The sequence below is a fragment of the Alexandromys fortis genome, unplaced genomic scaffold (assembly GCF_014885135.2).
Source record: "Alexandromys fortis isolate MF-2015 unplaced genomic scaffold, M_Fortis_MF-2015_v1.1 scaffold_181, whole genome shotgun sequence".
Lineage (NCBI taxonomy): Eukaryota > Metazoa > Chordata > Mammalia > Rodentia > Cricetidae > Alexandromys > Alexandromys fortis.
The window spans coordinates 1,307,135-1,328,318 of record NW_026068069.1 but is presented as its reverse complement, the minus strand read 5'-3'; the positions used below and the strand labels follow the sequence as shown (position 1 = coordinate 1,328,318).

Below are 21,184 nucleotides of genomic sequence, written 5' to 3'. Positions count from 1 at the left end.
AAAAGGTTAGTGTCGATGTCAATTTAAAATAAGCAATAAAGTAAGCAGAAGTCCCTCACACCTGGCAAAAGAAACATCCTAGAAATAAGGGACAAAGCTAACAACTGTAATAAGTGTAAAACTTGTACCCTACTCTCAGAGACCCGTGTTAAACTAAGGCAAAATTTCAGCAAGAAGAATGTGACGTACACAGCTCTTTCTCTATTCTGGAAAAAGAGTTTTCAGGAAGGATGGATCTTGTTTGTTTTCTATACTGTTGAGTGCTGGGTACCTCAATATCTAATGCTTCCTCTTAAGGGGCTCACCACTGCCTTATCTCCCTTCTCCCCCACCAGTGACCTTCTTTACAGTATGGCATTTTATCCTACATTTGTGGCCAAATGAGAGTTTCAAATAATTTAGTCTCCCCTTACCTCAGCCATTGCCTTTTTGTATTGTTACTCCTGGAAACACCGAATTTCCTGAACTCTGACTGTTTTTCCAGCCCTCAACACTCAGACCCTTGAATTAACTGCGCTCCACAGTTTTCCAGTTGTGGATACACAAGTTCTCAATATTACCTGCTCCTTTTTTTTTTTCTGTCTCACTTTCGTTTTGTCCTTGGTGTTGAGCCCCAAGCTGCTGCTGGAGGCTTGGCTGTCACTGCACTCTCGGCTGGCCCTGGCACATCCTTCCCTGCATAGAGGATGTTTCTGGAAGGCATTTTTTTCTTTCCTCCTCTGCTTCAGTGGTTTGCAACTTATCATGTTGCCTAGAGAAAAGGTCTCTATCTGAATTCATTAACCTTTGACTTCAAAATGGCCTGGAAACCACAATGATCCTAGGACTCCCGAGTAGCCAAGGGATTCCATCAAGTGTGTTTCATGAAGGATGAGCAATTTAACACTCAGGTGTTCTCCTGGAATAACTAACGACCAAGTTGCATTTAGAAGAAAATGTCTACTGCAGTATCCTAATTTTAAATTTGAAAAGACTCTAGGAAGTAGTTTTATTTAGAAGTTGGGAAACTATAACAGTTGTAGTAATAGAATCCATGAGATTATTTAAGATAGCTGTAAAGAGATAGACGGCACGAAGAAAGAGAGGCTTGGTCTGACCTCAGTTGAGGGGGCAAATGTGTGGATGACCAAAAAGCCTACAGAAGATGAGATCTGGTCTCTTACAGCTGCAGAAACTATTACCACCCCATAACCCCTTTCTTCAGGACCTGCTGAGCCTGGCATGGAAGCTGAAGTGTAGTCTTTTAGCAGGAAGGTATCAAAACCACCAACATTTAATGTGAATCCACTTTGTGTTGTTCAATCAGATGTGACAAAATTGTCCTTTCATTTAGTCCTGTTGAAATAGAACCAGAGTCCAGTTGAAAGAGAGAAATAGGGCTTGGAAAGGTGGCTTGTGCTTACAATCCCTGGATTTTGCAAACGGAGGTGGGCAATTGCAAATTCAAGGACAAACTGGTGGCATTTGGAGTGACAAAGCTACCCAAACCAAAAAATACAAGCACAAAGTAGCCTTGCTGTAGCTCAATCAAGCAGAGAGGATACTTTGTTTCCATTTTATCTCTGTCCCTACACCCGAAAGAAACCCAACATGAAATTTGAGATCCCAGGTTTGTTTGGTTTTTTAACCTATTTCTAACCGCTTGCTTTTCAGATTTGCTTGGAAGCATAGAAGAAATCCTTCCCAGCCTCCCCAAGCACATTCGTGTTTGGGGAATGAAGGATTCTGTTCCAACAGGTGTAGTTTCACTTACAGAAAAGATGAACCTGGCCTCTGATGAGCCAGTGCCCACAAGCCATCATGTCGCCTCAAGCCTCAAGTCTACGTGCCTGTATATTTTTACCTCTGGAACAACAGGTATTCGCTCTGTGTGTGTGTGTGTGTGTGTGTGTGTGTGTGTGTGTGTGTGTGTGTGTGTCTGTCTGTCTGTCTGTCTGTCTGTCTGTGTATGTGTCTGTCTGAGTATGTGTCTGTATGTGTATGTGTCTGTATGTATGTGTGTGTGCATCTGTGTCATCAGTGCTGGGACTGCACAGACATGCACATACAAATAATTAAAAATAATAAAATCTTAGATGGGATGTGTAAGATCTCAAACTCGGGACTGATGTATAACTGGGGTGTCTATTTACATACCAGAGTGGACCTGGTCCCCAGGTTCTCCTAACATCTCTCAGTACCTGTTACAGAGTCATCCTGGCTGGCATGTACTGCCCCCAATTTCTATGACACTATTTTTGCTCTTTTTCTGGTCCTCAGATTCTGGTACCTAATAATGAAGAGAACCATTTAGGTAGTTGCTAGTTACCTTCCCTTCACTTTCAAACCCTGGCCAAAAGGCTAAGTGAGGTGCCCATTTAACACATCAAAGCGGACCTGGCTGCTGGGTTCTTTGGCTGCTGGGTCCTTCAGCATCTCTCAGTTTTTGCCAGGGTGTGGCTGGCATACCCTGCCCACTACACTCTCCAGCCCAGGACCTGGGCTGCCGTTACCTGAGAGGCTCTTTCCTCTAAAGACAGTCATTTAGGTTACCTACACTTTTGTACATTTGCCCTCTGAGCTGCTGCAGCTTGTCCCCCTCCCCCACTTTCCCTTCCCCATGTGAAGAAGTCACAGCTCGGCCCCAGATGGTCCAGTCTCTGCGTACACTCTCCCTTTCATCTATAGTAAGTTCTCTCCTCCGTCCTATCTAGGAGCGGTCATGTTCCTTGCCTTTTCAGGTCTCCTTTTCAACCCCCCTTCTGTGTTTAAAAGCCTGATAATGAACTCTTAAGCAGTTCTTTTTATTCCTGACTTGTGTGCAGGTGACAACTCTCCTAACTTTCCCAGAATAACTGAGTCTTGTGACTCCCTGGAAGTCTTGAAGGCTTAGTGAGTCCCAAGAAAGAAACAAAATGGGCTTAAGTAACTCAGCTTTCCTTACTGGGGGGGGGGGGGGGGGTTTAAATGGTGCTAAGCAAAAGAAGATAATGAAACTGCTTGAGAATGCACGAGAATTCTTTAACTTTTAGGAAGCTCTGGGAACTGTGAACGACAAACCAGAGAGGCTCTGTGATGAGACTGACGGTTGCAATTTTGTTTCCATGTTTCCATATTGCTATTCCTATGTGGGTGCCATTCCCTAAGCAAAACTGCTATTACACATGAATTTAAAAAAAAAAAAAAACTGACCAGCCAGTAATTTGGTGCATCCTCTGGATGAGGAACAGAAAGCTGTTCTTTAGAATCGTGACTAGAGCTAGTCTCACGTCACCTACTTACATGTGGTTTTGAGGAGGAAGCCTGGAGGGATTCTCGGTAGAGGGTATAAAAGTCCAAGCTATTGGGAGCAGTTACAAAGGATTCCTTTTAAGAAAGACCATGATTTTATGATAGTGGTGAATATTATCCCAACTTCACACATGAGGGCAAGTCTAATCCCATTAGGGAAATAGAACACAAAGTCTGTCAGGATTTTCAGAGCTGGTACCGAACAAGGCAGGCTTGAGACTTTCTGGAGGGCACTTGATGTCTCTGTGGACTGTGACCCTTTCTTCGATGTCTTCGGTGGTCCCCTGCCACCCTCGACTTTGCCTCCTCTGCCTGCATCCAGGAAACCTCCCATGTGGCCTTATCCCCTTAGCATTTTATAATGCAAACAAGTTTATTAATGAGATTGATCTGTTAGTTTCTATTGCTCAGGGGGTGGAATTCAGTGCCACATGCTCTTTTATGCTGACCGGGTGAGCCCTTGACCACCAAGCCCCACCCAACTCAAGCCTCAGTGAGAGAGATTCAAAATGGCTGCCTGTGCAGGAAATCATTTGGAAAAACTAGAGCCCTTTAAACTCTAAGAATAGGATGCAATCAGATCTAATGAACTCATTGGAGTGGTGATTGTTATCATCAGGAATACAAGTTGTGTTCCATGATAGAGACATATAGCTGGAAAGACATAGAAGTGCTAATGGCCAACCATGATCTGAAAATGACATATGGGTTAACCGATCAGATCTTTTTCAATGGATGAATTCTTTATACTGACATTATTACTTTCTATAACAATTGCAAATCCCAAAACAGTAAGGAAAATATTTACCTGTAGATGCCAGTACCAAGGCACTATGCAAAATGCAAACACTTTATATATTACTTACAACTGTATATTTTCATAAGAAACTAATTGTGTGTAAAAGAAGACTAGACAGAGAAGGAATGTGTTTGGCTCATGATATGTGTGGAACCATTGCAACATATTTCATGAACCTTGTATTTTTAAAGGATCACATGAGAAGACATGGTTAAATATTACAAAAGGATCATATATAAGACATGGCTAATCACGACAAAGTAAGCGGTCCACAGTGCAAGTCCTACTTGGAGAAGTTGTCCTCTGGAAAGCTTCTACTTTATGTGCAATTTAGATGCAGATTATAATTTGGGGGCATGTATTTGTAGATGTTAGCATTTCTTTCATTAGTTTCTAGCAGACACTGCCCTCTGATTTTGTGTGGTTTTGACTTCCTTTACATAGATTGAAGACTGCAGAACCTCATGATAGCAGCAATTCACACTGCACATTTCCTGGAGAGCATCTAAAAAAATTTGAGATCTTTTTGTCTTAATTCCTTGTGTTGTTAGTATCAAGATAATCTTTCCTTCATAAATCTGTGTGTAATGGGACATATACATTTGCAGACAGACAGACAGACAGACAGACAGACACACACACACACACATACACATTTGACATATAACAGTGACCATGACCTGCATAGTAGGTTCAAGTTACTCTGGAAGTATGTTCTGCCACTGAAGAGGTTTCATGGACTTCTGTAGCTATGGAACAAAGGAAATTATAAATCAGTCCATTCCGAAAATAAAGCGGGGACATTAGATAAGCTGGCTACAGCAAGGTGGGAAAATTCTTTCAATATATTTTTGACATTACTTTAAAGCATTCTTAGCTATAGGTTGGTGGAGGCTAGACTCCTGCAAAGTTGTTCCAAAAAGCTTACCCAATGGTTATGAGAAAAATAGCTCACATACGAAATTAAACACAAATAGCCATTTCCTAAAGCATGTTAGCTGTCTGAAGATAATTTTGGCTCTCCGCCTACATTTCACCTTTCTCAATTATGACACTGTACCTCGCTGCCATCAGTTTGCATGATCTTTAATGTGGACGGGAATCCTTCCAAGAACTCAGAGTCCCTCAGAGTATGTGTGGGGGTTAATTTTTCTTTCTTTTCTTCTCTTCCAGGTCTGCCCAAAGCAGCTGTGATTAGTCAGTTGCAGGTGTTGAAGGGGTCCTTTGGGCTGTGGGCTTTCGGCTGCACAGCTGATGACACTATTTATATAACCCTCCCTCTGTACCATAGCTCAGGGGCTCTCCTTGGAATTGGTGGGTGTGTTGAGTTGGGTAAGTTTGCTTTTTCTTTTTGATGGGTCATCAAAATATTTAGTCTGAGCTTATGCTTATTAGAACTTACAAATATTCATAGAACTCCGAGGAACTGCATATTGCATAAATACATTGTAATATCTGAGACAAAGAGACATTTTTGTAACATAGCACATTGCTAAACTACAAAAGTCAAATCTTGGGCATTTGCTCTTGTGATTTCAGTCCTGTATAGACTCCCTTTTTCTTGTGGTTGCTCATTCTCTGGCAGACCAGCCCCAGGATCCTCAGGCAGTCAGTCACAGGGAGTAAATATGTTCATATATGCATAGTTCAGAGCAAGCTCCCAAAACTCAAGGGTCACTTCAGCAGCTTTCTGCTGAGCAAAACAAGCCAAAGCTCAGACTATCATCTAGATTGGAACAGTGGAAAAATAGACTCTACCTCTTCGCAGCAAGAAGAACAAATTTGTATTACACAAGTAAGTGAGGGGAAGGACTTGCAGAGGCCAGTTTCTTTTCTTCCCAGTCTGTCCCAAACACCCAAGAACATTTGGGATAGAGTGTATGACTCAGGAGGTTCCATTTGAAGACATGCAGAAGGATGCTTCATTCACTAGCTCTGAAATACTAGAGCTCATTCATTACCGATTGTGCATGCCTGGTACTCAGTTGCAGCTTATTCAGAGGTCAAGATTCACAAGAAAGGAGCATCCATCATTAAAAGTATCTGTAAGAATCTGGACAACGAATCTTACATTCCTATCTCAACTGGATTGTTAGATGTGAGTGTAGGGTCATAGTCACTTCTCTACAGACACCACAAGATGATCATTCATGCACATACATAAAGATCACCTTGTTGGGAATTAAGTAAACTGGATGACAGAGCAGAGCACCCAATTTTAATATAGTAAAAAGGAAGGGCATGCTGAGCAAGCCACAGGGGAAGGAACTGCCACCATGTCGCCCCGTAAGCAACTTTAAGTAGCTTATTAGAGGGAAGGAAAAGAGAGGGGGAAAGGGAGAGAGGGAGGAGAAGAGAGGAGAGAGAGAGACAGAGAGAGACGAGAGAGAGAGAGAGAGAGAGAGAGAGAGAGAGAGAGAGAGAGAGAAACAAGTCTGTCTTTGTGGACGAGAGAGATATTTGATCTATCTCTATTATTGAATCCTAGTACCAGACCTTCCATGGTGGAATCCACTGCTAGCCAGAGCCCCAAGGACACCAAAATTGTGTGGACTGAGTTGTAGAAATGCCGTAAGATGGTTTACTAACCGCCCCAAGCACCTCTTTTTGAACAGCCAAAGGCAGAGTTGGAAGTAAAATTCCATCACTGTGAGGGTCTGTGTGTATGTGTTAGATCTCAGAGCCAGTAAAACATGGGGTAGTCATATGATCAAGTGATTCTATTCATGGATACATGTCCAAAAGAACTGAAAATATGCAAACACACTTGACCATGCATGTGCGTGTTACCATTAGCATTGATGGCCAAAAGAAGGAGCAACCCCAATAAGTATTGCTAATGAATTAACAAATAGAATATTGCATATCCATAGATATATTCAACCATAAAGAGGATGAAATACTGATGCATCTTACAAGATAAACAAGTCCAAATCACATTTTATAGTAAATGAAGGACCAGGCACAATATGTCACATTAGTCAGTAACAAGCAAATTTAAGGTAGATGTACATAAAAGATTGCCAAGGGTAAGGGAAGCTGGAAACTGGAATGGCTGCTAAGGCGGTAAAGTTCCTTTGGAGTAATAAAAACAAAGGCCCTAGACTTAGATGATGACACTGATGGCACCTTTGTGACCATAAGAAAAACCACTGGGTTGTATGTGTTAAATTGTGAATTAGATTCCAATTAAAAACAGGATATCATGTTAAAATATGTTATTAAAACTCGACACTTTATCCATTGGCGAACTTTTGTCAGTGGAGTTTTAGCATAGTTCCTTAAATCTCTGCTTTGGGGTATAACAGATATAAAGTCTTCAGAACAAATTGCATGTTTTTGTGCAAGTATAAAATAGTCAATATCACTCATCTCTGAGACGAAGGATGGAAGCTTTCCCAGTGCTTGTGGAAGTATACCTGCATTTCCAGTGCTTGTGGTAGTATACATGGACTTCTACACTTGCATACATGGACTTCTACACCTGTGGTAGTATGCATAAACTTCCAATGGTTGTGGTAGTATGCATGTATTCCCAGTGCTCGTGGTAGTATACATGTAATTCTTACTGATTTTGAAGGTGGCTCCATTCCACAAACTGCAAACTGCACATTTGCAGTCAGAACTCACAGCTACCACAGGACCACACTAAAAGATTACTGGGCTGTAAAGGAAATGTTTCCAAATCAACTTGCTAGCAGTCACTGAAGATGAATTATCAAAACCCTGGAAGGGAGCGAGCCTGTTAAGACAACCGAATCATTTGAGTTTCATGGTAGTTACTGCCTGTTTTCACCCCTTCCCACAGGTGCCACGTGTGTGTTAAAGAAGAAATTCTCTGCGAGCCAGTTTTGGAATGATTGCAAGAAGTACAATGTGACTGTGTTTCAGTACATTGGAGAACTTTGCCGTTATCTGTGCAAACAGTCTCAGGTAGGAGAAACCAGTCCAGGAGGTGCTGAGGATTTCAGACGGAAAAACGTGCTGGGGAGCGGGGCAGGAGGCAATTTTGGTTCCTTTGCTTTCACTCCACAGTCTTCCAGAACATAATTTATCAAAGACCCAGATGTGCTTACAATATACAAGATGAAATAAATACGAAAGTTCCAGAAAATAAGAGACAGACTACCCAGTAACGTGTTAATTGTGTGCTTTGTTCTGTAGCAGGACAGGACAGATCCATGTGCTAGCGTACTGCAAGTCCAGGCTAATTCAATTTTATTATGAAATTTATTATGAAATTAGATGCATATGATACTTACAGAAAATAGTAACTCCAAGCTTGAAATTGGCAATGCTTCAAAACTCTGGACTTTTAAAATAGCAATTGCACTTTACTATTTTTTTTGAATAAATGATTATATTGGGTATAGTCCTGTTAATGTTTTTAGCATTAAAAGGAAACTTTATTGGTATTCATCCCCCAACCCCCAAAGAGGTGGATCTGACATCCTTTTGATCAGCTGTCACTGCATGAGAAATAGGTCAGTGTAGAAATTTGTCAAAGCCTGGAGTGTGTCTTTGTGGCTTATTTGCTTTCTCTGTCCTTGCCTTTGTTCTGGTCTCATTTATCTTTCCAAATATTTTTTAAAAAGAAAGAAAAAAGGAATAAACGCTTTCTGACTTCCTAAACACTCTTGACAGCAAAGATGTGATTTTTTTCCCTTTAATCAAATCAACATCAACCAGAGAAATTGTGAAGCATACTACCCTTCCTGAGGACAGACAGAGGAGCTGTAACTGAGCTGTACCTCCTGGCCTGAGATCCCTCACTCAGCATGTCTGCCCAGGATGGTGGGTCATCTCCTCTGTTTTTACTGGTTAAAATATGAACACTACTTCCATTAATTATTTCCAATGCTGATAAGATGAGGCAGGGAGCCACAAATAAAATGTTTTTAAGTATGTGGGATTACACGGGACAGATGAACACAGAAAAGAATGTGGACTTGGATAGCCTGAGCTACAAGATGCTTTTATTGGTGAGCTTGGGGAGATTTCCTGTCTACCCCACCTCCTCCTTTGGTTAGAAGCTATTTTTTTTTAATTAGCAAATCTGGATTTATCTAAAGAACACGTGGTTTCGTTATCCCTTCTTAGCATTATATTTTAAATAAAAATATGTACATGAGGTTTCAAACCATAGTCTATGGGATTCTCAGTTTTGCCCCCATTCTGTAAACCGACCTAACTTCCTGCCTTTACTAGTTCAGTGTGTTATTGCAGTGCTCGCAAGGAAAGCCCGCTGTCAGAACACGCGATTGTGCTTAAAGATGCATTGGTGTGTGCTAGACATATGCATGCACGCATGACTATCAGTAGGCTTTAGAACTAAGAGGTCTTCCCTAGAATCAGAGTGGAAGGACCAACTTTCCTACAGTCTACTGTTTGTGCTTTAGATGATCATTCCAGGGTGAAACACTGCCTCCTGCAGGAAACAGTTTGCCATGCGGAGCTGTAGGCAGTAGTTAATTAGTTTTGCGCTCAGTACTTCTGCCTCTGCATGTAGCAACAAACATTCTCATTTCCTTAAAACGTAAAGTTACATTAGAGTTTTCTCCATTTAAAGAGAAACTATGGAGTTTCAGGTTTTCTAGGCAACTGAAGAGGGTCTTCGAGCCAGTTGCAGCAGGGTTTTTCAGAGCTGGATGGAGTCCATGATCTGGAGGAAAGAGACTGTTTCGGAATTAGGGATCGGTAGTAGGTAACTTCCCTTACGTTCCTGGTGCGTGAGACAGTAGCTTAGTGAAGTGGTTTTTAAGGAAAATGAAAGCCTCAATGTTGGTGTGACTCCTTCATGGATGTCATCACACCAGTCTGGTTCTTTGTACTGAAACCCAAATGAGCATGCCTGCTGAGAACTAAGTCCGTGGGATATCTGTGAGAGAAGATCTCACTGTGTCAGAAATCTGGGTAACCTTTATAAGGGACTTAAATGGCTGAAGAGTAAGCAAGTGTTTTATGTGGTTTGGATAATGACCACATCTATCTATCTATCTATCTATCTATCTATCTATCTATCTATCTACCTACCTATGTATGTATCTATTTATGTATATATCTATCTATCATCTATCTATCTATCTATCTATCTATCTATCTATCATCTATCTATCCATCCATCATCTAACTATCTCTATCCTCCATTCTTTCTATGTGTGTGGTGTGTGATTATATAAATACTTGGCAGTAAATTTGTAAAAGATTCTGTTAGCCTTTTCCGAAATCTTCAGAGAAAATCCTTTAAAAGCACACGTGTTCATGTACCTGTACTCACACTTCATTTAGAACGTAAACACTTTCCTTTTAGGCCCTTGAGTAATTTAATTACTTTAAACAGTATAGCATTGATCCTTAATCTGTCACATGCTCTCATAAGACAGCATTTTCCCATGTAACTGACAGGGTGGTAACTTTATAAAACTTTAGTTCAGCCGATCCCTTGAATGCTCTAGTTATCTGACTTGACTGTGCACATGAAATACACTGTAAGCATTAGCGACACTCAAGAGTAAATCTCCATTCAGTCATACACAACCATGCCCCATTTTCTAGACCCTTTCTTTCCTTTCTGCTTTTCAGTCATTGCTCTACCTTTTTATGTTGGGAGCATCCTTTGTGGTCCATCTAGTACCACTCTACTAAAGATGCATGTTTAGTTTTACATATCTTCGTAAACATTTTTTATCTAAATGAATGTGTGTGCTTATGTGTGAGTATGCTGCATGTGTGTAGGTATTCTCAGAACCCTGGAGCTGAAGTTACAGGTGGTTGTGAGCCTGCCACAGGTGCTGGGACCTGAACTCAGTTCCTCTGCAACTGAACTCAGATGCCCAACAAGAGCAGCAAATGGTCTAAACCATGGACTTATCTCTCCAGATCCAGAGCATGTTTAGTGTTTAGTTTTCTGAAGATATGTTTTGTTTTTAAAGTTTTAAACAGTATGTTCAGAGAATATAAAATAGACAAAAAAATTCCACAGTCTCTTTAAGAATGATCTCTCTCTATGTCTCTGTGTGTGTCTCTCTCTGGCTCTATTGCTCTCTCTCCTCTCTGTGTCTCCTTTTCCCTTTTGTTTCTTCTCACTTTATCAGAAGATGTTCAAGCACCATCTTTATATTTATTATTTTAAAATTTTTTTGACCTTGAGTACATAGTTCGATAGTCTCCCATCCCTTTTAGAAACTACTGTTAAATTTAATGGGTTTTGTTTTACTTTCTTACTGTTCTGCAGATATAAACATTTTTTTCTCGGACAGTTTTCATGGCAGCCCATACATCTTAGACGTCCTTTCATAGGCTTCATCCTATAAAAATCGATGCTTTAATAATATTTCAGAATGGCGTCAAAATCTAATTACAGATGTATGGTACTTGGGAGCCAAAGGTTCAGATTCTAAGATGCCTGGGAAGAGATCAAGCCATTTTATTGAGGCACTTCTAAAAATTGATGTGTTTTTCTCTTAAGTCATTTATCTGATAACTCAGAAGTTTACTGCTCTTGCTCAGAATAAATGTCAGAGAATCACAGTCAGGGCGGGGTACTTCCCTAATCTGAAATGAGCTGTCATTAAATGCTTCTGTTTCATTAATGTGTCAACCCCAACTGTTTTCTCTATATTTTGGAATTCAGAGAGTAGCTACCCTTGCATCTAGACAATAAGGAGCAAGCAAGGGGAGACGGCCAAGCAAGCTTTATAGCTCCCTCATTCCTGGGATTACTTGACATTGGGGCGCACTGGTTGGCACCCCCATATAGGCTTGTGTATCCACCTCACCAATTCTTAGTCATGTCTTTTTACCTGCTTACCTTTTAGGCTCCCAATCACATCTCGTTCCTTTCTATTTATTCTTGAGCATTCATAGATTAAAACATTTTATTTAAAACCCTTTGGTGGTGCTTAGAGAAGAGGCTGAAACATCCTGTGGTCAATGGATCATATGTTACCCAGAGGTAGTTCTGAGCAAATCATCAATTTACTGTGATTACAATGATAATAAGGCCTTACTTGAACTTACATGTGCATTAGCCACATTAATTGACGTTTTTCTTGAACATGGAACAAAATTCATTTCTTCTTTAATTCGAAATACAAAAAAGTGTGTTAAGATTGTGCATTCTAAACTATGAGTTACATCCCATTGTCTCATTTAAGTTAACTATTTCATTGGTTCTAAGGGTTTAATTTACTGTTATCTCCTATGTGGGTCTATAGAATTTAATATATATTTCATATATGTGTGTATGCATATATAAAGATTTATAAATAAAATCAGAGTGGAAGTCAATATCAACATTATACAGGTAATAAATGATAGGCCTAGGAAATAAACTTTAAATATTTCATAATCCTTTAAAAGTTTTTCACATCCTGAATATACTTTCTTCTAAGTGTCTACCCTCCCAAAAAGGGTCTTCGTAATTTATAATTTGGAAAGAACACCCCCTCCCACATATGAAAAGGAAGCAGGTATAACCCAGCGTTGTTTGTTATCTACTGTACATGTTTCTCCAACAGGACTCTGTGACTTTCTTACTGTGTTTGCGCCTCTTCTCCTATTGCGCGTTCCCTGTTTGTTTTAGGAAAGTTGCCATATAAATAGCAGGAATAACTGAGAGAACGGGAAACGAGTTATTTACCAGTGAGATCTTTTCTTCTAACAGAGAGATGGGGAAAAGGACCATCAGGTGCGTTTGGCAGTTGGAAACGGTATGAGCAGCGATGTGTGGAGACAGTTTTTGGACAGATTCGGAGATATTAAAATGTGTGAATTCTATGGCGCTACAGAAGGGAACATCTGCTTCATGAACCACACAGGGAAGATTGGGTCAGTCGGGAGGACAAACTTCTTTTACAAGGTAAACAGCGCTTTCTCTACAGGAAATACGTTGCGTTCTACAAACTCTTGTCTGGAGCTTAAACTTCTACCTTGTGAACATTTTTTTTTTAATCACAGTTTTGAAGCTGAGGTAAGCGTCTGAAAAGGTGGCTGTGGGTGAGCCGCATTGCTGTGGGTTCTGCAGACTCCAGTCATCTGCCTTGCGCTCCCTCCGCAGCAGGAGGATGACGGTTTACTTTCGCTGAGTTTTCAAGTTCAATGTTTAAGAGTAAAGCGCAAGTCCTGGGCAAGTCTCTTTTCTTTCCCCTTGAGTCTTTTTCTCCCACTACTTCTCACCTCTGATCATTTATACCATGTGAGTTATAAAAGCTCCCTCCTAGTACACAGCAATAATATATTTTTTAAAGAATGAAAATTAAAGCAAGGGCACAGAACGTGAGCACCATTTCAGGCAGCTCCTGGTGGTGCTAACTCCAGCTGCGTGGGATCTGATGCCCTCTCCTGGCCGCTTCGGACACCTGCACATCCAGGACAATTACTCCCAAACACGTACACAGATTCACAGAAGTAAAGATAATTTTAAAAATTATTAAGAAAGGTGAAATTTTTGTTAAAACAACCTTAAAATTTGTTTTTAAAAACACGTCAAGGAGAAATAAGATTGCAATGATATAGGATGTTTGAATAATTCAATAAACAAGCTGCTTAAACTAAGTGATATTTGTGGGGCCTGTATCTATTAGATGTACAATACCCTTTCTTTTCAAGCACTTGGGAAACATTAAAAGAAATTATCAGACCACTTAGGAAATTAAGGAAAAATTGTGATCATATGAAAACCCCAAGCGTGTAATGAAGATAACTAGTATTTTACGTTGCTGGCTCAGCTTCCTTCTAGTGTCCTCCTGAGAAACCTCCGTGATGTCAGTAATACAAGACATCACATTGTCTCCATTTGTTTCTGAGAAATACTGATTTTTCAATTCATTTTAGTCCAGTTGTTCATAGTACTTTTTTAAGTTATTCTGGACTATATGGGTTCTACCCTGTCTTTTTACCATTTCAGCTACATGCTGTCTGCTTATAGTATAAGTAATAAAAACATCAATGATTGTTACATAAGTAGACAAGGAGATTTTTAAGTATGTCTCTGAAAGCTTCAAACCTTGCCAGAAATGGTGGCACTTGCCTTTAAACTCAGCAGCTGGGCCCAGAGGCTGGCAGATTCTGTGATTTTAAGGGCAGCCTGCTCCACATAGGGAGTTTCAGGATGGTCAGAGTCCTATAGAGACTCCTCTCAAAACAAACAAACATACAAAGAAAAACAAAACCTTGTGAGCTTACTGTTTTGAGGGGAATCAGCTTCCAACTAGAGAGATAATGTTAAGAGTGAAGGAGAAATTCCTGTAGCCCCAATAGCTTATAACTGTAATCCACGCTCTTTGAAGAGATGGCATCCACTAAATTGGCCCAATGTAAACAAAATATAAGTTGTGAAACAAACTCAAAGTTATGAGCAGCTATCACTTTTTCCATTGCTAATCGGGAGAAATAATTTTGTTGTTGTTGTGGATCTAGTATCTTTTATTTAAAATGCTTTTCAGTGACAGGATTTCATATTTCACAGTTGTTGAGATTTTAGAATTTTTACATATACACAATATTTGATTTGGGGAATGGAACACTAGTCTGCATATATAAGTTTGCCTGATTCACATAATACACTATACATGCAGCCTAGCACCCCTCCCTTCTTCCCCCCTTCAATCCTCTCCCACGCTCCCCAGGCTCCCAACTGACTCAGGAGATCTTGTCTTTTTCTACTTCCCATGTAGATTAGATCCATGTATGTCTCTCTTAGAATTCTCATTGTTGTCTAGGTTCTCTGGGGTTGTGATTTATAGGCTGCTATTCTTTGCTTTATGTTTAAAAACCAATTATGAGTGAATGCATATGACAATTGTCTTTCTGGGTCTGGATTACCTCACTCAAAATGTTTTCTAGCTCCATCCATTTGCCTGCAAATTTCAAGATGTCTTTTTTTTTTTTTTGGAAGCTATAAGTATAGACAAAAGGGAGCTGATGACAAATCATATCAAAATAGTAAGTGCTTCAAAGTGACCAAGAAATGCCTACACAAATATTTTTTCCATCAATTCAGGAAAAGATCATAACAGTTTTCTCTTTAAAAAATCAGAGCTCTGGTAAGAAGTCTCAGGGGCAACATAGATCAACAGAGGAATTAGAAATGAAACAAGTTCATCTCAAAGAAATAAATGAAGAAAAATAAACATGTAATAGAAATTAATATCACATTAAAAGTTTAAAAACAAAAAACATTGTTGGAGAGAAGGTGAACAGTATTAAAGATTTGTGCACACAGGTAAAAAGATAACTCTTAAATGTAGACAGTTCTGGCACGTGACTAACTGTTCTTGCAGAAAAGAACTGGTCAAAGAGAAAAACAATTCTTTCAACTATATTATTAATAATTAGTATAGTTATACTAAAAATAATTATAACCATATTAACATTAATTCTCTTAACTGTACTAGATGAAAATGCTCGTGAAGATTGAATCTTTAGCCAAAGAGGGCACTGTGTTCCAGGAAATGAAGTATGGTGCAGAATAACAGACAGAAAAAGACACACTAGTGAAGTGAATGAATGAAATGCAAAGAACCAGGTGATGCTGAGGCATTTAAAAAAAAAGGATGGGATGTAAAAAACATAGCTTGGTTGACAACAGAACATGGCATAGGAAGCTCTCAACTACGCAAACAAAATGCCAAAGGCCAGACCAAAAAAAGAAGTAGGGCTTTTAGTATAGGTTAAATTGCTCTCCCAGTATAAGAGCAACAAAGGAGTTCTCTAAAAGTTTTACACACAAATAGAGAATAAAATATATGTGTGCTATGAGAATGTTGTACCTCTTTGAGAAAATGGATCGAATGGAAACATCTGGTAAGTCTGAAAATAAAACAAAACAAATATGATGGCACCTTCAATTTAAAAAGTTTGATGGCCAGTATTAACTCAATTTAAACACAGAAAATTAAACAGATCCACTTTATGCCTCTGTATGGAATGAAAACAAAATCTGAAAATATAAAATGTATGTATTACGAGCATATACAGGAGATAGCAGGGAGGAAGTTTAGGTGGTCTTTCTTCCATAGCAGTAAATCCAAGGATACACTAATGAAGATAAAATGTGGGGTTGTTAAGAAGTCTGTTTCCTAACATTTTTATAAGCTGTTTAATCATCTTAAATGTAATCATCTCTCCACCACGAGCAAAGTTCACCAAATGCAAAGTCAGAGCTCGTTCGCCATAAGACTTCCTGCATTTCTGACATCACCAGCAATTCCAGGAGCCTCCAGGACCACCCTTGGGATGGAAGCTGACAAAGAATTAGCTGGCTGGAAGCTGATACACTCCAGGTGACAGTTTATCACAACTAAAGGACAGTCTAAATCTAGCCAAGGGAACTACTCGCAGGCAGAACCCAGAGACTGTCTTCTCTTCTAGAGTCAGAACAGTTCTCCAGTCCACAAGACTGACCTTCATTTCCTCCTGCCCTTGGGATACAGAAGCTGTGCAACCCGAAGTCCAGCCACACTGTAGTTGGCATGGCTTAGAGACACCATTTAAAAAACCCATTGCTACTATCTGGTTGACCAAAACATCTGAGACAAATGAATGCATTTGTAACAAGAGCAACATTGCAAGCTTCTGGAGACAATGAATAAGAAGTTGAGGGAGGGGACCAGACATTATTTTCAAGGCAAACTTCTCAGACACAGAGACAGATAGGCCAGTTCCAGTATCTGCTCTGCTGCTGTTGGACTTCATAACCTGGGCACTTTTCTTTGGTCAACAAGACAAAACGACAGCCTACAGAATGGGAATGGATCTTCACTAACCCCACATCAGATAAAGGTCTGATCTCCAAAATATACAAAGAATTCAAGAAATTGGACACCAAAAAAAAAAAAAAACCATAATCCAATAAAAAATGGAGTACAGACCTAAAACAGAGAACTCTCAACAAAGGAATCTAAAATGGCTGAAAGACGTTTAAGGAAATGTTCAACATCCTTAGTAATCAGATAAATGCAAATCAAAACAACTCTGAGATTCCATCTTACACCTGTAAGAATGGCCAAGATCAAAAACACTGATGACAAGTTATGCTGGAGAAGTTGTAGGGAAAAGGGAACACTTCTGCATTGTTGGTGGGAATGCAAGCTGGTACAACCCCTTTGGATGTCAGTGTGGTGATTTCTCAGAAAATTAGGAAACAACTCTCCTCAAGACTCAGTAATACCACTTTTGGTTATATAGCTAAAGGATGCTCAATTGTGCCACAAGGACATGTGCTCAGCTATGTTCGTAGCAGCATTGTTTGTCTTACCCAGAACCTGGAAACAACCTAAATGCCCCATGACCCAAGAATGGATAAGGAAAATGTGGTACCTTTACACAATGGAGTACTACACAGCAGAAAAAAATAACGACATCTTGAATTTTGCAGGAAAATGGATGGAGCTAAAAAATATTATTTTGAGTGAGGTAACCCAGACACAGAAGACATTTATCATATGTCCTCACTCATAGGTGTTTTTTTATACATAAAGCAAAGAAAGCCAGCCTACAAATCACAATCCCAGAGAATTTAGACAACAATGAGGATACTAAGAGAGACTTACATAAATCTATTCTACATAGGAAGTAGAAAGTAGAAAAAAGACAGGATCTCTTGAGTAAATTGGGAGCATGGAGACCTTGGGAGAGAGCTGAAGGAGGAGGTGAGAGGAGGGAGGGGAGCAGAGAAAAATGTAGAGCTCAATAAATATCAAAATAAAAACTAAGACCTTATCAATATGTCTATGTTTTACAATACTTGATTGGTATGAAACTAAGTGGATGAACAATGGAACGACATGCCTCTCCTCTCATGTTGATATTATTAAAATTGTTACATCTATTATGGAAAAAGAAGAGAGCGCTCTTAAGAGATTTTAGCACTGTATTTGGCTTACACTAAGTGCTTAATTGACCTTAGATACTACTATTTAAACTGAATTAAATGATGAATTTTGGGGGTGGTGAGAAGACTCATTAAATAAAAATGTCTATCCTGGGCATGAGATGGCAGAGAGAAAAAAAACAACTTTCAAAAGTTGTTCCCACACACACACACACAGCATGCAATGGCACACATGTACCCATACACATATACAAACACACACTCTCAACAGTAAATAACTATAATTTAAATAAACATTCGATGGTGAATTGTGAATCTGATTACATGCTGTTTTTTTTACTAAGATTAAACATCACATTTGGTTTTATTAATACTTAGATATTAGTATCATATTTATCTTAGTGATGCCATTTTTTCTTGTTTTTGTTGCTGTGTTTTTCAAGATAGGGTTTCTCTGTAGCTTTGGAGCCTACATGGAACTAACTCTTGTAGACCAGGCTGGCCTCGAACTCACAGAAATCCACCTGCCTCTGCCTCCTGAGTGCTGGGATTAAACGTGTGTGCCATCACTGCCCAGCTTCTATTTATTTTTTTTTTTAATTTACTTGTTTTTGTTGTGCATTTTTTAATCCTCACCTCCTTTTCTCCCTCCTCATATATCTGCTCTTGGAATTTTATCTTACTTCATTTCATCACCTCCATATTAAATCTGTTTGCTAGTTCCGTTTAATAAGGTTACATGTTTAAATGACCAGTAACATGAGGCAGCTGGACTGAACAATTTTTAGTTCACTGTCAGGTCAGTCTTGATAGAAAGGATATGTCAGTGAGACACTGTGACTTAGCCATCATGGGGGGGGGGGCAGCTGGGACTGTCTGAAGATGAAGGAGATGGACACCCAGTTCGCCTGGTTTTTAAGTCAGTAGGACCTTCTACAGAACACAGCTTCTCACGCCACAATGATGGGCAGACTCCCACAAGTTAGTCTAAAGGAATTAACTCGAAAAACTGAGAGGAAAGCCAAACAGTTGTTAAGTTATTCTAGTGTTTAGGCAGTTGGTCACTTTTCTGGAGGCTTTGAGGAAAACACCACCAACAAAAATCCTGATAATTCAGAGCTTGTATCTTAGTTCTGTTTAAAACTTCCCTTTAGAGAAGATGTTTTCGAAGACTTAGAAACAGGTCCTCCTGCCTGTGGTTAGAGGAATGAGGAAACCAGGACTGGGTACCTTCTGCCGCTTGCTTTCATTCCCTAGTGGGCAAAACCTAGCAGTACTAAGGTGAAACAAGGCAGAAAGGAAGCAAAATGCACGCCAAGTAGGGAGGCCCGCATTGCTTTCCAGTTCAGTTTTCAAATCTCTGTTTCTTTTCTTCTTTTTTTGTGAGTTAAATTTCCTTGCTTCAGTTGAGCATAGAGTCTACTGGTGGTTCCTGTGGTTTCACAAATAGAAAAATGTTCATGTGTTTTTGCTTTGTTTTGGGTTCGCAGCTCTTTTTTGCTTTTGAGTTGATAAAGTATGACTTTCAAAAAGATGAACCAATGAGGAACGAACAAGGCTGGTGCCACCGTGTGAGAGAAGGTAAGACGGGTTGTGAAGATGCCCTTTTAATCAAAGAGCCTGACTCCACACGTAACTGGTGCTGAGTGCAGGAAAGGAAGAACCACGGTACAGAATGCAATATACCCTGGATTGTAATGCAGGTGGACTGGTTTAACAGTTGGATGTTGAGCCCTCTTTAGGTTAAGTGACCAGTTGTTAACTGGTTAAGCAGCATCTCTTTGGCTTTTATTGATCTGCTTGTACATATCTAGTTTGTAATCTATTGTTTTAAATTTGGCACAGGGACCGTGCAGTGCCTTAACCTAATGCTATTTCAGCCAACAATTGCGACTTTGCAGTTATGGACCTGCATCTCTAGCAGCAGCCCAGCTGCTCAGACTGAAGCCTGGCGGGAATTCTGTTCCCACAGGCACAGGCCATCACTGCCACTAAAGGCAGCTTTAACTAAATCTCTATCATTCTATTTATAAATAAGACTCGAGATTCAAAGGCTGGGGTGAAAACCTGCCAGCTCAGAGAGGTGGAGGAGTATCAACTAGCTAACCCCCTCTCCTTGCTGTCTTCCACTCCACCAAACTCACTCCAGATCCCTCCCTATTACTTCCTGTGTCTCTCTCTGTCTCCCAGGTGCCTTCTGATGCTCTATGATTTCTGTCAACTAGTCACTAACTCGGCCTCCTGATCCAAGGTTAATTGTATTTAGTCAATGCAAATGCAAACTCGGGGTTCACAGTGTGATCAATATTCCCCAACAGTAATCATGGCAAATGTCTACATCACATATTACCAATAACATTAAATTAATTTGTTGTCCTAGATACAAGGAGAAGTCAGGCCACCTTTGATCTAAATTTGGGCTTTGACACTTAGAAAACATGAAACTCTAGTCAGATCAGCTGATCCGAGACTCACTTCCTTCTTATGTAAATCAGAGGTAACATTATTTATTTCATGAGCCTCATGTTGACAAATATTGTGAATAAATCTTCGTGGTTTTTTGCCTTCTCTTCTACCTTTTACTCCTCTCCCAAGGTAGACTATATAAAAGTTTCAGTTTAGAAATTTGGATGAAAACAAAGATCTCAATTACCTTTATATCAACATTGAAAATAGACTATCTAGATGTACACTTAGCGTTGGTTAGAGATACTATCCACGTAAATATGACCTGAATTCCAGTATGAGGCCTCATGCTGCCTCCCACTACACGAGAGGTGACTTCCTAGATCTTGACTTCAATGTGATAAGGCAAGTTGTAAACCCGCTTTGCTGTTGTTCTGTTTCTCTTACTGGTACTGAAGATATTGCAAAAGAAAGTATTATTTATTTAAAAAAATAATCTCCCAAGCCTCTGCATATCAGATCAGTGTCTTGGTGGCTGAAGAGGTAACACAGACAGAGGTGTTGGTCTTACAGAGGACCTGAGTTCAATTCCAAGCACCTGTGTCAGGCAGCTCATAACTGTTTGTAACTCCGGTTCCTTGAGATCTGAGCCTGGATTGTGAGGGCATCTGCACTCAATTCACGGGTACACACACACAGACATATATACACAGACACACACACTTACAGACATACACACACAGATGCAAACACACATAATAAAATTAAACATTTTCAAATTTTTTAAATTTATTTATTTATTTATTAAAGATTTCTGTCTCTTCCCCACCGCTGCCTCCCCTTTCCCTCCCCCTCCCCCAACCAAGTCCCCCTCC

The 21,184-nt window shown here is 39.8% G+C and overlaps 1 protein-coding gene across 1 annotated transcript in view; it reads left to right on the top strand.

The window, feature by feature from the left end:
- Slc27a6 (solute carrier family 27 member 6) overlaps positions 1–21,184 on the top strand; it is a 41,289-nt gene that overhangs the window by 11,830 nt on the left and 8,275 nt on the right. The window contains exons 2-6 of the mRNA XM_050120888.1: positions 1,654–1,857; positions 5,243–5,401; positions 7,878–8,002; positions 12,735–12,929; positions 19,394–19,484. Coding sequence (XP_049976845.1) covers positions 1,654–1,857; positions 5,243–5,401; positions 7,878–8,002; positions 12,735–12,929; positions 19,394–19,484 — 774 coding nt within the window. The remainder of the gene's footprint in view (positions 1–1,653; positions 1,858–5,242; positions 5,402–7,877; positions 8,003–12,734; positions 12,930–19,393; positions 19,485–21,184) is intronic.